Source organism: Propithecus coquereli, unplaced genomic scaffold (assembly GCF_000956105.1).
Source record: "Propithecus coquereli isolate 6110/MARCELLA unplaced genomic scaffold, Pcoq_1.0 Scaffold71, whole genome shotgun sequence".
In the NCBI taxonomy this organism is placed as follows: Eukaryota; Metazoa; Chordata; class Mammalia; order Primates; family Indriidae; genus Propithecus; species Propithecus coquereli.
Genome location: NW_012153174.1, coordinates 5,045,879 through 5,064,029, shown reverse-complemented (window position 1 = coordinate 5,064,029; position 18,151 = coordinate 5,045,879). Strand labels below are relative to the sequence as shown.

At 41.1% G+C, this 18,151-nt stretch overlaps 1 protein-coding gene across 1 annotated transcript in view; it reads right to left on the bottom strand.

The window, feature by feature from the left end:
* Positions 1-17,799, bottom strand: part of LOC105824079 (short-chain dehydrogenase/reductase family 16C member 6-like) — a 25,242-nt gene extending 7,443 nt beyond the window's left edge. Inside the window, exons 1-4 of the mRNA XM_012661417.1 lie at positions 17,479-17,799; positions 13,146-13,277; positions 3,941-4,061; positions 3,385-3,529 (exon numbers count right to left, since the gene is read on the bottom strand). Of these exons, the coding sequence (XP_012516871.1) occupies positions 3,385-3,529; positions 3,941-4,061; positions 13,146-13,277; positions 17,479-17,799 (719 nt within the window). The remainder of the gene's footprint in view (positions 1-3,384; positions 3,530-3,940; positions 4,062-13,145; positions 13,278-17,478) is intronic.
* Positions 17,800-18,151: the final 352 nt, after the last annotated feature.

Below are 18,151 nucleotides of genomic sequence, written 5' to 3'. Positions count from 1 at the left end.
AGACATAGAAACTTACTCTTATATAGCTGTATGACTTCTCCCACTTTTATGCTATTATTGTTATACATATTATACCTATACATTATAAAACCAATAGCACTTTGTTGAAGTTATTACTTTATAGATTTTTATGTTTTAAAGAAGTTAAGATAATAAAGGAGAATGAGTACATATTTATAGAGTTTATTATATTAAACTTTTCCATTTCCAGTTTTCATCTCTTCCTGTAGATTTGAGTTATGATCTGGTGTCATTTACTTACTCTAACACAACTTTGTCTCCACCCAGCTCCTTTGTTCCTTTACTGGCAAAATATTACATTTCTATATGTTGTAGGCCCAACAATACTATTATGTACATATTGTTTATTCAATTGTATTTATAACCAAGAGTAGAAAGAATAAATATGGATTTATACTGTCTTTTAAAAATTACCTACTTTATTACCTTTACTGTCACTCTGTTTTTTTCTTGTGGATTCAGATTATTCTCTGGTATCATTCACTTTTACCCTAAAGAAATTCCTTTAGTATTTCTTGTAAAGTAGGATGCTAAGCAACAAATTCTCCACTTTGATTTGCCTTCATTTTTGAGAAATGGTTTTGCTGGATCCATGATTCTTGGTTGACAGTTTTTTTCCCCCAGTACTCTGAATATGTCATTCCACTGCCTTTGGGCTTCCATTGTTTCTGTTGAGGAGTTGGCCATTAATCATATTTGGGTTCCTTTGTATATGATGACACTTTTTTCTCTTGCTACTTTCAAGATTATCATTTTGTTTTTGTCTTTCAACATTTTGACTATGACATATCTGGGTGTGGGACCTCCTGTGTTTATCCAGTGAACTTGGAGTTCACTGAGTTTCTTGAATATGGAAATTAATGTGTTTTTTTAAAAAAATCAAATTTAGGAACTTTTTAGCCATTGTTTCTTTGAATATTTTTTTCCTGCTCCTTTCTCTGTATCCTTTCTTTATGTTATTCTCCTCATGTATATGTTTATATTTAATGATGTCCCAGATTTCTTTAAGGCTCTGTTTGTCTCTCTTCATTTTGTTTTCTCTGTTTTCTTCTGATTATATAATATCTATTCATTTATCTTCAAATTCACTCAGTCTTTCTTCAGCCAGTTCAATTCTACTATTGAGCTGCTCTAGTGAACCTTTCTTTTTCAGTTATTTTTGTTTTCTATTCCCAAATTTATATTTGTTTTTTTCTTTACATTTTCTATTAAGATTTGATGAGACATTGTCCTTATACCGTCTTTTTGTTTTGAAACATAGATTCCTTTTGATCTTTGAACCTATTTATAATAGCTCTTTGAAGTTTGTTGGCTAAGTTCAACATCTGGACCCCCTTAGAAGTAATTTCTATCGTCTATGTTTTTCCTATATAGGTTATACTTTCCTGTTTCTTTGCATGTCTCATAACTTTTTTGCTAAACAGTGGGCATTACAGATAATATATTTTAGGAACTCTGTATAATACTTTCCCATGGGGCTTGTCGTTATAGTTGTTTGCTTGTTTATTTAGTGACTTGATAGACCATTTTAGTAAAGTCTACCTCTTTCTTCTACTGTCAATGTGTAGCTTTTATGTCATCCCTCAGAGGATGCAGTCTTGGACATGCATACAACATTTCTGACTGTCAGGAATGACTGTGGTTTTAGACAGGCAATCTTTTACTTTGTATTTCATTTAATCTCCTAGTTAAACTACTGGCTGGTCTGCTTCTACACATATTACAGCCAGCTCTTCTTAACTTCCACAATTTGCTAGCTGGCTATGCTGTTCTTTTTGTATTTTGATTCATGCTCTTATCCAGTTGAAGTCAGGTCCTGTGGCAGGGTGGAGAATTGCCAATCTTTAAGGCTGGTTTTGACCCTCACCTGGCAGAACATTTGTGCTATGGAGCAGGAGATAGGCATGATAGAAAATTCACTCTTCATCAGCTACTCCACCCAAATTGTCCCCATCAGTCAGGATGTGAAGGTTGGAGGCAGGATGGCAGGAAATAGTGCTGCCAACCAGCTGCTGCCATCACCCTGTATGGATCTTCCATACCCCAGAGACTGGGAGGATGGGGTCTGCTGATATTAACTGCCTGGTAAATCTACCCAAACAGATCTTTTGTCTTAAGAAGCTGGAGAAGGTGGGACCTGCCACTTGACTGCTGAGCTTACTGGAGCAGTTCTCTCTCAAGAAAGAGATGTTCTGGGAAAAGGAACTGCCCTCTTCAACAACAGCACTTCTCTGGATTTTCCCTATCTAGTGGGAGTTGGGGGTGGAGGAACCAGCACTGTCTGGATGAGGTTATTCACTCAGTATAGGCCTTCTACTGCATGGAACTGTCAAAATGGGACTTGTTCGTGTTTCCCTGTTGTCAAACTATCCAGAATAGCTCTTCCACCCCAGAGAGGTGAGACAGGTGGGAACTGCCACTTGGTTGCCAAGTCTACTGAAACAGTTATCCCACAAAGCAAGGGTGTAGTCCCTAGCCCCAGTGCCATGGCCTTCCAGTGTTCTTGTTGAATTTTGACAGATTTTGTTGAAGAGATGCATCTCAATTTGTGGCATGTCCTTTGATCAATCTCCTGAGATTGTAAATGATTGTCTTTGCTAATTTCTACCAGATTAGTAGATGTCTCTTTGGGAGAGAGCTTTCCTTTCTACATTCTATCAACTCTTCACCACTGGTTTTGGAACTCTTTATTTAATTTTATAGTATCACTAGACTATAAATTGTTTCATTGCCAGCCTTTTTATTGGCTGTCTCTCTCTTTTGCAAATATAGATGATTCATGTCATTTGGATCATATGAGTCCCTTTTTTAACAATTGTAATGACTACACTTGTCCTCATTTCTAATTTACATTTTTCAACATATTCAACTAATTGGCTCCCTGTATAAAAGCTCTCACATTTCATTTGTATCATAGTTTGAACTATTCTAGCCAAATTTAACCTTTATACAAAAATGGCACTCTGTAATACTTCCCCACGTATCTTAATCATTCTTACAAAATATTTTATTTTTGCAGTTATTTATACCTTCTTTTTAGGAAAAAATTATCTTTTCATTATTATAATGCTAAATATTTAAAAAAGTTCTCACTACCAATTTCTCCATTATATTTTATATTCTGATTAGTATTTCTGTTTAGTTTTTTACCACATCATAAACTTTATAACTATATTATCTTTAAATTGAATAAATTTATAAATTTTATACATACTAAAACTTTTTTTCTTTACTAAATTAGCCATTCAAATTGTTTCTTTTGTCTTCTGTCCATATTTCAAAACTTAAAAATCATCAGGTGATGACATACATTGGAAAATTATTATAAGGGGAAAGCAAAGATTATTGTAAAAGTTCACTTACTTGGTTGTACAGCCCTCAAACATTCCAGTTTTGATGAAATATGGGCAAACGATGGTGGTTTTCACTTCACTTTTCTTTAACATACTTAATTCAATAAAGAGAGATTCAGCAAAGCCAAAGGCTGCAAATTTACTTGCAGAATAATCTGAAACAAAATGAGGAGCTATTAGTAATAGAGTTTGACAAATTAATTCTTGGAATTATTTTAAAAGTTGAAACTCTCTCCCCTTTCTCTGGCTTGTTCTTGGGGACAAAGCATTACTGCTAAAGTTATTTATGTGGGCAAACACTCCACCCCTGTGTCTCCACACTCTAGCCCAACAAAAAGATGGAAATCATTTGAATTTCTCTTAATCCCAAAATACCAATGAGCCAATAGGCACATTCTTTTTTTTTTTAAAATGAGAATATCTCTTCTTATGGAAATGGAAGTGAATGCTGACATTATAAATACAGCCAAATGTTCCAGAGATTTCCCTTGGTGCAGGAAGAGCTTCTGCCTATCTTGGAAGAGTCCTAATTTTTGAGTGCTGTGGATTGGGGAATACAAAGGCACATGTTGAAACAAAGTACTCACCTGACAGTCTACTAATACCAGCTAGTCCTGCTATACTTGAAATGCAGACCAAGTGACCATGGTTAGCTTTAATCATGGCAGGAAGGAAGGCCTTGTAAGTCTGGAAGGTATAGATACACTGTGTCAATATTTCATTGATTTATTACTTTATTTGCTCACTAAATATCTGATGAAAATTTACCGATTCATTTAACAAATATTTATTTACAGTTGTAATGTGTTAAATTCTGGGGCAATACAATAGCAGGTACCATATAATCACTGTTCTCAAGGATATTAGACTTTATTATGTGTTAATTATCTATGAGATATTATTTGATTTCTTTTTCCTTTGAAGTAAACTATATGAACATTTTATATTTACGGTTGGCTAAAAATCTTAAAGCCTAATTTTTCTAGTATGCTGAGCTCTTCCTTATAGTCTTCAACAATTTGTATTAAAATTTAATCGCATATACCTTCCTGGCTTTACCGTAAACAAGATTTGCCCTCACCCCAATGGATTGGCAGAATGGGAGAAATTGCTTGAAGAAAGGTGAATTTCAAAGCAAGGTAAACACACTCTGGTAAATAAAGGGATTTGGAATTGTCTCCCAGGACTTAGGTATAATATATTCTTAGCCATTTTGGTAAACTTCACTCATTCATCCTGAAGCAAGATCGTAATTCAATGTTCTAAGTCCCCATGCCATGACCCCAGTCTCCGAAAGACTCTGTATTGTTGGGATCATAGTTGACTGAAACTTGGATGCTCCAGGTTCTTTGGCAATAAGTCCTGAAACTTGGGAAAGCCTGTCGTTAAGGGAACTATTTCTTTCTCTGGGTGCCATTGCTTGGTTGTTTTGACCCCATTTTGGGACCTTTGTTCTTCTTTGTCCCATCATTACTGTTCACTCCCGCCTTCCTCATCCTGTATTCAGGTCAGGTAATTGCATTAGCAGCCAGTCCCGGTTTTGTTTCATTTTTATCAGATTTTGAACCCCCTTTTGCTCTTTGTCAATGTTTTCTTCGCTGTCATTGCCATTCTTGGTGGCCCCAGTCAGTGTGTCCCGAGGTAAAGACTTATTTCTTTTCCTGGCAACTGGTCGATTTTCGTCCTAAGGGTTGCTTGCTCTGCCATGGTCGCAGTTGCCATTGGAAGGAACAGAACTTAAAGATTTACTTTTGCTTTATTATTATCATCAGTGGCACCTATTTAGAACTCTAAGGCTCCAGATTTATCTTTGGTTTTTATGATGGGCAGGAACTTTGTTTAGCCTATTTGGAGACTTTAGCTTGTTGGCATTCCGGTCATTTCTTTTGTTGGCAGCTTTCACTCCTTTACCTGCAACCAGGCAAAGGCCTTTTCCTGTTTGTGTGGAGGTCAGATTATAATTGTCTTTTTGGTCCTCATTGCTCTATTTGCAGGGAAGACTCACAACTTGTACGACTAAATGTCACCCTCTCTCAGTTGCCTTGTTTACTCAAATATCTTTTTTGTTGTATCCCGTTTGCTGGACCCCATGGCCCTCATTCTTCTGGCCAACTTTTTTTGTATAATTAAGGTGCACCATGCCTTGTGAGCCTCCTTGTCTCTCCACCCCTTGCAAGTGCTTACGGCACTATCGCTACTTTCTTTTCTTGAGGAGAGGGGAGGTGGGAATCTGAGAGACCAGACAACTGCTTTTTGCCAGGCTCAGGAAGACCCTTGTGTCAAACTGAAACCCTGATCAGACATGGGGACATCCTCAAGCATCCCAAAGGATTCCCCACTAGGATGCCTCCTCAACAACTGGAAAATCTAAGCTAGAAAGTCTAAAAAGGAAAAAGCTTATTTTCTATTGCAATACTGCCTGGTCCCAGTACCAACTTGGAGACCAGGGCATTTGGCCCAAAAATGGTTCTTCAAACTATATAACACATTTTCACAATTGGAGTTATTCCATAAAAAGAAGGGGAAATGAGAAGTCCCTTACATACAGCCTTTGTAAGGGACTTGGTAAGGGACTTCCTATGGCCCTCAACCAAGATCCAAATTAGAAAAATAGCTGTAGGATGTATCTGACTGGAATTATTCCCAGGCATGAAGAAACTGGGAGAGGGAGGCACATTCTAGGTGATCCCCTTTTAGCTGACCCCCTAGAAGGCCTGCGCCCACCCCACCAGCCTCCTCAGCCGCTGACTCTGAGGGATGTTCTCCTGCACAGGTCTCTGCCCCAAGATCATTAGATACCCCTCCTCCTTATCCAGCCAGCCCCAGTCTATACCCCCTGCTGCCTGGGGAAGTCAGCCCGACCGGCACCACCAGGAGTGAGGCTCCGTATCAATCTCTCAAATCAAACCTGTGTCTGTTGTGGGAAGTGGCTGAGATGTGGGGATGATCAGAGTAAATGTGCCTTTTCCTATGTCTAATTCAGCCTTATGCAAAGAAAGATTTGGCCAGTTTTTGGAGGATCCAGGAAAGTTTATTGAGGAATTTGCTATGTTGACTATGTCCTCTGACCCGACTTGGCATGATTTACAGAGCTTACTGTCCACCTATTGTACCGTGGAGGTGAAACAGAGGATACTCGGTACTGCTTGTGAGCACGCAGAGGGAACAGCAACTCAAAATCAGGGCCACATTATCTACCATGTGGGGGAAAATGTGGTCCCAGACCTTGACCCCCAGTGGAATTACCAGGGAGGTTCCCAAGACCTCGAGCGCAGGAACCACATGATAACTTGTCTGATAGGGGGTGTGAAAAGGGTGCGTCAAGCTGGTCAACTATGAAGGGTTAGGGAGGTGACCCCGGGAAAGGATACAAACCCTGCTCTGTTTCAGAGTTGTCTAGTAGAGGCGTTTAGAAAACACATTATACAAATGCGGACCCTGAGCCTTCAGAGGGATGCGCCCTTCTGGGCATGTATTTTGTCACCCAGTCTATTCCTGATATTAGAAGGAAACTGCAAAAGCAGGAAGGGGACCCCAGACTGCCAGGAGCCAGCGTGGAGTTTACAACAATAGGGACGGAGCAAAGGAAGTGGAGAAAACTAAGAAAGACCCAAAAGGCACATTGTTGGCAGCTGCTTTAAGACCTCTGCTGCCTCGGGGTTACCCATCCCGAGGAAGTACCGTGAGGTCGGAATCTGGGAAGTCCAAAGTAATAAAATGTCTCTTTCCTTCTCCCTCCCCACTCCCCCCAAAAAAGAAGAGGAAATGCCCTTTCAAAAATTGTGTATCTCCCTAGACTCCTTGGCCAATGCCGTGTTGGACAACCGAGCAAGGGAGAGTTTATGCCGTCATCAACACCTCATTTTGCACATGAGTCAACACTTCCGGGGAAGTAAAAGTAGACATCCAACAAATCTACCAATGGGCTAAATTGTATGTAATTTCAATAACCCCTCTGTTCAAACCATCTGGGACTCTATTGAAGGATACCTACCAAGTGCTATTTGGTTTCTGCTTCTACTGGGACTCTTAGTAGCCATATTATCATTGTTGCTTTTTGGCCCTTACTTGTTTAACCTTCTTATAAAGTTTATGTCATCTAGAGTACAATTCCATGTAAACATGATGCTGGCAGAAGGCTTCCAACCCATCCCAACTTCCGATCCAGAAAATTAAAAAAATATCCTGCCTTGGGGCCCTTTGGATCAGGCATCCAGGGATTTATACTCCTCCAATACTAGACAGGGCCTATGCTGATAACATCAGCAAGTTAGAGAGAAGATAGACCCTGCCCTTCTACAACCCCTTAAGATTAAGGAGGAGTGTATAATCTCTGAAGGGGGGAATGAGATAGGAGTTCAGCAGGACTAGTTTCACAAGACACAGATCTCACAAACCCACTAATAAAACAGGATGAGTAAAGGAGCCAGCCAAAGCAGCTAAAACCAAGGTGATGAAAGCAACTTCTGGTTACCCTCGCTACTCACTATACACTAATTACAATACATTAACAAGCTAAAAGGAACTCCCACCAGTGCCATGACGGTTTACGAATGCCATGGCAACTCCCAGAAGTTACCCTAAATGGCCTAAAAAGGAGAGGAACCCTCAATTTTGAAAACTCCTCACACCTTTCCCCCCAAATCCATGAATATTCTGCCCCTTACTTAACACACAGTCTGGAGATAGCCTTAAATATAGCTGGCCAGCAGCCCTGCCCGTGCAGTGGCCTTCCTTTTGTTTCTTTGCTACTTTGATAAACTTGCTTTTGCTTTACTCTGTTGACTCGCTCTTGAATTCTTTCCTGCAAGAAGCCAAGAACCAGGTTGGCCTACTGGGCTGAGCCCCGGTTTTGAGATTTGCCTACATCAATTCCTCTTGCACTGTCTTATAATTTTTCAGTGTCATCTCTAACAATCTTTTAATATCACCAGCAATCATGTTGCTCTGTTGTGTTGATTTAAATTACGTGAAGATTTAAGGGTAATATAATACTAAGTTGGGTGAATTTATAAGATATATTTGGTTACTCATACAATTTTTTTAAAAAAATTAAAATTTATATGAATAGAGAAAAGGTATCAAGTCACCGAGCACAGTTTTGACTTGTTTTTTTGTAAAGCTTCAATTGAGATGATATATTCAAAGTATTAATAGTACATACCTTACCTTTTAATATGATGATAAAGTTATTCATATTTCAAAGTTATTGTTTAAAGCTAAAATGATATTCTTTTTTTTTTTTTTTTGAGACAGAGTCTGGCTCTGTTGCCCTGGCTAGAGTGCCGTGGCGTCAGCCTAGCTTATAGAAACCTCAAACTCCTGGGCTCAAGCGATCCTCCTGCCTCGGCCTCCCGAGTAGCTGGGACTACAGGCATGCGCCACCATCCCCGGCTAATTTTTTCTCTCTCTCTATATTTTTAGTTGTCCAGATAATTTCTTTCTATTTTTAGTAGAGACGGGGTCTCGCTCTTGCTCAGGCTGGTCTCGAACTCCTGACCTTGAGCTATCCACCCGCCTTGGCCTCCCAGAGTGCTAGGATTACAGGAGTGAGCCATCGCACCTGGCCTAAAATGATATTCTTACATAGGTATATGTATATTTTTATATGTTTGAGCTCATGTACATATATAAGCACATATTACAGTTAATGAGCAAAAGAAACTATGTATGATAAAGATGTAGGACCTAGTAGCTTAAAATTGGTCCTGGAGTATTTAGTCTGCTATAAACAAGAGGTATTAAAAGATTATTCTTTACCTTTTTGCAGTCTGCCCGGAGAGCAGGATCCTTATCTTGTCAGAATATACTCACTCTGAGCACTGGAGCCCTGACTAACTTTTGTTATGTCATTGAATTGTTGAATCAAATAACCAAAAATTGTCACATCTCAAAGATCTAAAGTCCCTTAATAATTATATTGTTAACTGCTGTTAGGTTTATTTAAAAAAACAAAACTATTGTCACTCTGGCTCTTAAGGTAGCCATTTACAACCACTGAGGTTTTTATTTAGAAAAAGAAAACTGTGGAGGTGCCTGCATTCAAAGTTACCTCTGACACTTCTTAGGTGACCATGGTCTGCTCCCTAGCCCGAAATTCGTGACATGGCCAACAGCAGCAACAGGGGTGCTAGAAACATGAGGTACATTTGGTATGCTACATTTCTTAATCAGCTGAACCCTATTTTAGGACTTTCCGTGAGGAAATGTGGGGGGAAAACCATCAAATCCAAAAGAGAAACTCACCTTTTCTGGGGTGAATTTATTAATACAGATATATTCCTGCAGAGACTGCCCACTTGCCGGGACGCATAGCAAGGGTCTGGGGCTTTGTCCATGCTCCCGCTGTAGTAATTAACCAAATCCTTATAAAACAGCTGTGTCTTACACTCCAGTAGCAGTTTCTACATACTCTAAATTGGTATTTTTGGTTATCGAAATTGATTAACTGGAGCCATTCAGTTTGTCATCCATAGGAAGTTTCTGGGCTCCCTCTTCTTGCCCAAAGGCTCCTGATACTACACATCAGAAGTTGAGCCTTGTGAAGACATGACACAGAAGGACATACTCAAAGTCACAGTGTGGCTTGGACTGCACCCAGGTCGGACTTACTGCTACAGGCACCCTAGTGTGAGCGACATTGCTGCCGTGAGAAGGCCCTCGTAAGGTGACGCTGGGGCTGGATCAGGTCGGTAGAATCTGTTTGGTCCAGGAGCGGATGGCCATGTGAAAGCAGACTGACCAGGATGCAGCAGAACAGAATTAATTACATAGCACCGGATCGTGGAATCAAAGGAAAATGCAATGTGGTCGAGGCTCTATTTTCTGATAAGCGTATGAAGAAGCCCTTTTTCTTTCTTGTTGATCTATTTCTAATCCTCTCTCCGGGAAGCTGTAGTTATGCAAGCTGGAATGAAACTCTTTTTGAACGGTGTCTTAATCCAACTTATATGCCCTGAATTCAGGGAAAACACCTTATGGGGAATCTTAGTTTAGATTATAAATTGAATGAGTCATCAAAGGAATGATGATAATTCTAGCACCTGAAATTCAGATGAATATTTTCACAATGGATTAAGCTTAGAAAAACATATAGAATAAAATTTAACTTATTCTGATCACCATATATCCAAAAACAATCAAACCATTTTATAGATAACACAAATAGGTATTAATTGCCTTTGTCCACAAATCTACTTGGGGCAGTAGGCAGATTCTATTACCATGGCTGTTCTGCGATCCTTTATCTTCCATGGTGAGGGACCTATGCATACGTTCAGTAAGAAGCAGGCCTTCTTTTTACCAGGATATAACTGAAGAGTTTGATAATGCAACCACAGCATAGGTGTGCCCTATTTAAGAGTAAGTTTCATGTAACCGTGTATGACAAGCCCACTCTTTGGGAACACTGGTTGTAGTTAATATGTGGAACCGATGCCAACCAACCTGCATCCCCAGGAAACTGGACTGATACCTGTTCTATGGCATACACGTCCCCTTCCAACCTTCTAGGTAGTAAGGGAAGCCACTTCCTAGCAGGCCAGGAACCTTGGCAGGTTTGAGTCACCTCAAGAAAAAAAGGAAACTTCTCACTAGAAGTACTGCAGGCAAAACCTAGTGGAGACATATTTCTTGGGTTTGGTTTCCTAGTCACAGAATAAATGAGCTAAAAGGAGTTGTAGAAAAATTTTTAAAAATCTCTCGAATTCTAGAGATAAATGAAGATTCCTTCTATAATCTTCAGATGGAAGTTGATTCCCTGGTTTTATTGGTTACTCGGAATCATCTGTCTCTAGATGCGCTGACATACAACAGGAAGGCTCATGTGTGTTCATTAATACCTCTTACTGTTAACTGTGTAGATGATTCAAGGCAACAACAGAACACACACACAATATAAAGGAACGAGTTCAGAGACTACATGAGGCCTGAAGAATGAGAGGGAGCTGCTATGTTAGTCAGGAAAAAGAATGTTCTTGTCAGAGAGAGAACAGCTTGCGCAAAGACCCTCAAATGAGAAAGAGACCATGTGCTGTGGGCTTTAAGTAGCTCCTCGGAGCATAAAAAGTGAGCAGAAAGTGGAGAAAATGAGAGATGAGAGACAGACAGGGAAGGATGTTGCCATGTCCTGCCCAGGCTTACAGGTTATTATGCTGAGTACATTCGGAAGCCTCTGGATATGTTTGAGCAGGGGAGTGAGATGATTTGATTGATGTGTTTAAGATCACCTTGTCTCCATATGAAGACAGGTTAGAAGGCACCAGTGTTGAAGATGCAAGGCCACGAGGAGTGTTGCCAAGAGATGAGGATGGCTTGGCAAGAAGTGCGCTGGGGTATGTCATGCCGGGAGGGCCAAGGATGCCAGTGTCGGGGGTAAGAGAGGAATCAAGTATGGTCTCTAGATTTGCAGTGCGATTAGGAACGGGTGCACCCTAGCTCCATTGACCAAGCAGGAATTTCCCCTTCCCAAAAGGAAAGGTTTTGGGGTGGGAGGATAGGGAAAGGAATCAACAGTTTCCACACACATTTATAGAATACCTATTACATGTCGAGCACTGTGTTAGGTGCCAAGTGGGGCTCCCACTGGCTTCCTGGGGACCAAGAAAGAAGACGGAGGAAACAGCTCTTGGACTGGTATGCAGGCATTGAGTGGAAAGAGGGAGGAGAAGGGACACTTAAAGCAAGCCCATTTCAGGGTCGGTCCTACTTTCAGAGACACAGAGGACGAAAGTCCTTCCTACCCCTCCTTCCCCATGTCTCCCATGGCCCGGGTCCAGCCACCTGTCCCTCTTATGAGCCCTCCCAGCAGAAACACCTGTGGTAGCTCAAGTCTCCTTCGACTCCCACCCATTTTCTAGACTTGCACTGACCAAGGCGGCAGCCTCTAGGCATGTGTGGCTATGTAAGCACACATTTCAGTGAATTACATGACATAAAGTTAAAAGTTTAGTGACTCAGTCCCATTAATCACATTACCAGCTCTCAATAGCCACAGACAACTAGAGGCTACCGTACCAGGAAGCACAGACGAAGCACATTTCCATCGCCAGAGACGATCCTGCCGGACAGAGCCGTCCAGCCACTCCAGACCTCGGGAAGGCATTTCTGAGTTATAAATTCACTAATTCCCCATCTGGCAAGAGTCCCTCCTCTTTCACTTTGTCCTTCTGGAAGCTTGGGCCACCTCTTACCAGTTGCATGACTTGGGGAATTTGTTTAAACACTTTGCGCCTCAGTTTCCTTATTTGTAAAATGAGAGTGAAAATGGCACTGTGGTTAAAGCATTTAGAACAGTGCCCAGTGTAGAGTAAACGTCCAGTAACTGGTGGCTATGTGGTTCCGCTGCCTTCGTTTCCGTCGTGATGATGCACAGTCTGGCGTGCACGTGTCCCCCTCTCTGAAAATACCCTGCCGTCCACACACGCTCCTCCTTCCCTCAGGAGCAGGTCGAAGCTCCCGTGTGTAACTGCTGTCACGTTCTCGGTTTGCCTTTTGGTAGGAAGATTCTGAACAGCCTAATACGTCTTGGGACCAAACCAGAGAGGGTGGAGGGAAAGGAATTTCTCTGAGAATCTGGAATAGGGCAAGATCAGGAAAAACACAGATGGCAGTGGCAGAGTGAAACCTAGCGAGGATGGGACCCCACCAGTCTATCAGCAGAAAACTCCCAAATGGTATATTTACAGGCAAATGCATGAACAGATGTTTATAGAAATACATGGAATTTCCATAAACCCCAGTGAGAGAAAATGAAAAAGAAAGAAAATTTACCCAGAAATGAGAGATGGCATTCACAAGGAATGATCTCTCCACCATGTGATCTGGAGTGTCGAGGAGGAGCTTTCCCGTTACGACGCCAGCGTTGTTGATGAGGATGGTCACATCGCCGACTTCTTTTCTGACCTGGTGAGAAGAGAGGCAAACATCAATTCAATTGAAGTATTGCATTTTGATATTCGTTTTCCTAAGTCACAATTTTTTTTTCTCATTTTGTTCAGGTAGTTTGTTTAAAACTAGATATTTTTATCTTGAAATATAAAAAGTTGGCAGTTGTAAAGTAACCTTCTGAGGAATTATATTTTTAAAAAAAACACTTTGATTTGGCAGTTTTGTTTAAAGAATCTTGATTTTTGTGTGGAGATGACCTGCAGTGTATTGCAGCGTACTGTCTTTCCCTCCTATTTCTCCCGTTGACGCCCCTTCCCGGGGCGCCGACAGCAGTGGAGCCTGAGTGACTCCAGAACGGCTGAGTGTCCAGAGCAGCTTCCTTCAGATGGCGTTAGGTTTTTCCCTCCGCACGGCAGGTGTCTGCTGGTCATTTCTGCGGGGTCTTCTCCCAGACCCCTCTGTGGGCAGGAAGGTAAGAGCACATGGCAGCCCCTAGGGGCCGGCCAGCATTCGGCATGAAGACATTCCAAGCACGGGTGTGTTTGCTCCACTGCCTATCGACTTCTGGGACGCTGTGCACTTCTGTTCCAAGGACCACGCCCAGTTTAATTCCTGTCCGTGACTGATACTTCCCAGAGGTCCACAGCTGCGCTGCTGCTACTGTGCCTTGCCAGTCCTCAGGTTTTTCCTTCACGCTCCCCCTCTAAACTGTCCACATCGCCTGTTCGCATAATCTACAATCCCCACAAGCCCTGCCCAGGGGAAAGTGTGCTCCAGGAAACACCGGAGGGACTCTTTTTCTCTTTTGCCATTTTGTTGCACATTACAGCTTTGTAGGGGACATTGATAAAGCTGACCCAGCAGCAAAGCATGGAGCATTTTTAAACAATGACTTGAAAACTTTTTTCCTTCATCTCTTCCCTGAACTGGATCTTTTGGCTGATATGACAATCTGTTTTTTGTTTTTTTTTTTTTCCCAAACAAGAAGCATTGCCTGCCCTAACTTGGTTTTCGGATTCCTGGCCCATGCGCTGCTGTGTGTTGAGCCTGCCAGGTAACACTATTTGGAGATAGGTAGCTACTGCTGCTGATGCAGTTGGCGGGAATGAGCTAGGAAAGGAGGAGTTCGTACTGCTGAGCTGCGGTTCGACTGAGGGATTAGACTCCTCCACTTTGCAGAGAGGCAAGACGGAGGAAAACATCCACGAGAGGCTAACTTTTAAAGAAAGACATCCCATTGGCTTGGTGAGGTAATCAGTGTGAGCACGGACTCAATCTTAGACCAACGAGAGAGGTATAGGGGCCCAAGAAGGAGATGGACTCTTTGGCTTAAGGCTTTCCTGAATACTTAAGAAAAACTCAGTATTTGCCGTCATCCACTTCAAGAAGCCCTGAGCCTTGGAGACATCAGAGGCTAGAGGAATTTTATCTAGATTCTAAGATTTAATTGTCACTGTAACTCCGAGAGACTGTTTAGGAAGGCATTATTATCCTAGTTTACAGACAAGGAAATAGAGGTTCTGAGAAATTAAGAACGAAGATCTTGCCAAAAACCCCACAGCTTTTGAGAGGAACAGCAGTGATTCATACCCAATTTGGATTCACACACAAAAGCTGTTTTCAGCCAAATTTACTACTGTCTTTAGCCAAAACGATTATTGCTGTAATAAACAAATCTCCTATGTGTGCATGTGTACACACATATATACAAATAATCATTACTGATTGATTGGACCTGAAAATTTGGTAATAAATTGCAAACCCGATTATTCCAAGAAAAACAATTTATTTGTATATGGGCTTTCTATGTTGGAGATGAGCATGTTACTTCAGTCTAATCTTGGGACGTTAATTACTGTGCCCCTTGAATGCTGTCATTGCTATTCGACTCCCTCACAAATTTCAAGGATATGGGTAATGCCTGTGGTTTGTCGAAATTCTTGTAGGTAAAGTCTGATATTAGTCTTTGGGTTTTTTGGGAGTTGATAAGTAATGGAAATTAAACAAAAAAGCAGATAAAAAGTAGTTGACTTAGACAAATTCTATTTATAGGATTGTGGAAAAGAAGGAATGTTTAAAATACATTTCAGTGGTGAAAAGATAATTTTAGGTTAGAATTTTTAGCTTGGTTTTCTACTAGATAGCAAGCAAATTTTAATCAAGAAGGAAAGATGGGGGCGGGGAGCAGGAGTTAACAATACTTTTGATCAAAGGAAGAGGATTGTGAAGGGGTCTTTCCATTGCTCACACGTTTGCTGATGGCCCTTTGGGGATCGCAGGGGCTGTGATCCCAGATGGGGTCATCACTTAGCTCTGTCACTTATGTGCTCTGTGGCCTGGGCAAGTTCCTTAAACTCTCTCTGCCTTTGTTTCATAGTGAATAAAATGGAGATAATATATAATAGATATAAAAGACATCATAAAAGGTGACATATGATAATGCTTCAGCAGAGAAGACTTTTTCCAAGGTCCTGATCTGGCTAGTTAGTGACACTGGGACTGGAGCCCCTGCGAGGTAGACACACTTGTTTCCTTCAGCTCGATGCCAAGAGATTTATCCATATATTTTTCCTGCCATGTGTCTTTCTCTTTTGCAAAACGAAGACTAATTTTGATTCCACTTTCTGTGTTCTAAAATATACTTAGATGTCTGTAATACACATATTCACGTTAGCTGGTGATGGATTATAAAGAGCAAATCCTATGGGGCCCCCAAACAGGGAAGGAGGCAATAGAAAATGAAGGAGAAGGGTGATGGTGGTTCAGAAAGTAAGTGTTACATAGTAGCGATTTAATCAATATTTTTTGAATGGATCCATAAGCAAATTCTATAGATGGAGCTCAGATTTCCAAGGGAAAGGAAAATCCCTTAGGGATTCTGTTATGAAACCGTATGCGCCCTTTTGTATCGTGCATAAGAGAGCAGACTTTGGCTTCAACCTGTCTGGGTTGGAATCTTGGCTCTGCCAATCACTAGTTTCATGGTCTGGGGCAAATTGCACATTCACTTTGTTCCTCGGTTTCCTCATTTGTAAATAGAAATGATGATAATGATATACACCCAAGAGGGTGATGTTGTGTTGATTAAATGAGCTATTGTGTGTACAAAATTCTTAGAATAGTAACTATTTGTAATTTTTTTTTTGAGGGGTGCTACCTTGACCCTGGCTAGAGGCTGGTCATTTCCTCTTCTTGAGCAGCCAATTAAGTCCGCACGTCCAACCACTTCACTTACTGGGCTCTCACACTCTGCGCTACTATATGCCCACCCTAGCTGCCCCAGGGCCGGGTACCCGACAGCCAGGGTCAGCCCCATGAAATTATTCTGATTAGCCAGTGCTAAACCTGCTTACCCTGCCTCGCCCATCCCTTCCTGTGGAAACACCGTCCCCTCTCCCTCTGCCTTGTGACTGACCCAGAGCTTCCCTGTGGTCCTGCGTGCTGTGCTGTGTTCTCCCCAGGGGACTGTGAGTGCAACAAAACTGTAGAACTCTGCCCTGTTACTCTCTCTCAATCTGCGTCTAGCCTCACCACCCCTTACTCAAGGTAAGATGGTTAAAGCACTACTGGAAAGCTTACCCATTGCTGTTAGAGTACGTGGTAGCTACACAATAAGTGTTTGCTGATATTTAGAGTGTTTATCAATATTTAGTGTGGAGTTAGAACAGATATCAATAGGCTAAGTCTAGGAGGAAGTGCACTTAGCATATTTTTAGTTTAATTTTTCTACCTTATATTTCATATTCTTTATATCCTCAGTATATGTTGATAATGGATCTGCATTAGAATCATGAAATATAGAAAGTTAAGTTAAAGTTGAGTATGATGAAGATTATCTGGTTCAATCCTTTCATGTCACAGATGAAGAAACAGGTACCTAGAGAAGGTGACTAACTTGACAAAAATTGCACGAACAACCAGCGGCAGAGCCAGGACTAAGCCCAGTTTCTATGAACTCCTGACGGTAAATGAGTCACCCGGAATGGCAGCTGGGAACACTGGGCTCGGAAGGCTTATCAGATTCCCCCTTGCATTGCTTTGTGCTGTATTCGTTTTTTGGACGTTACAGAGTCCTATTTCTGAAGTGCAGAATTAAGCAGGAGACAGACACATAGAGATCTTGGGGGAAGTTTATGACAAACTCCTCTCTGCCTCCCTTCGTAAAAGATGCAATAATTTTTTCAGGCACAGGAGCAAAGCACACCAGTCAGCTTACCTGATCAGCAACTCTGTAGACTTCTTGCCTGTTGCTACAGTCACATGTGTAGGCAAATACTTTCACGGCACCCTTTTCCTTGGCCAGTCTACACGTTTCCATATTGCCTTCTTGATTAATGTCCCATAGAACTAAAATGGCTCCAAGGCTGGCAAAATGTATGGCCAAGAGCCTCCCAAGTCCACTTCCAGCTCCTGTTATAAGTACTATCTCTCCAGTGACATTCTTTTTTCTCTTGGGAATTATCTTGTAAGCAAAAGATTCTAAAAAGTAATATAGAAATTTTCCCAAAAATATGGAGGCGTCCACAATCATATCCATGTTGATTGACTGAAGAGAGGAATGCCCTAATAAGGAAACAGGTAACTGATAAATCTATTACACTATGACAACAACTGCAGTACAAGTAAAGCATTTACTACAAGGAAATTTATTAATACCTTTGAGACATTAATTCTCTAAAATATGTCTTTTAGCAACAGTTGCCAAAATTGCTGAATTTTTAAATTATATAAATAACAATTATGAGAATATTTTATGTTAACAGGAACTTTCCCAATTTATAGGGCACTTTCTTACACATAATTTAACCTATACATAGGTCACAGATTACTAGGACAGTTTGACAGTTAAAGACATAAAGTCTTTCAGCCTTGACTGGCCTAGTATTATT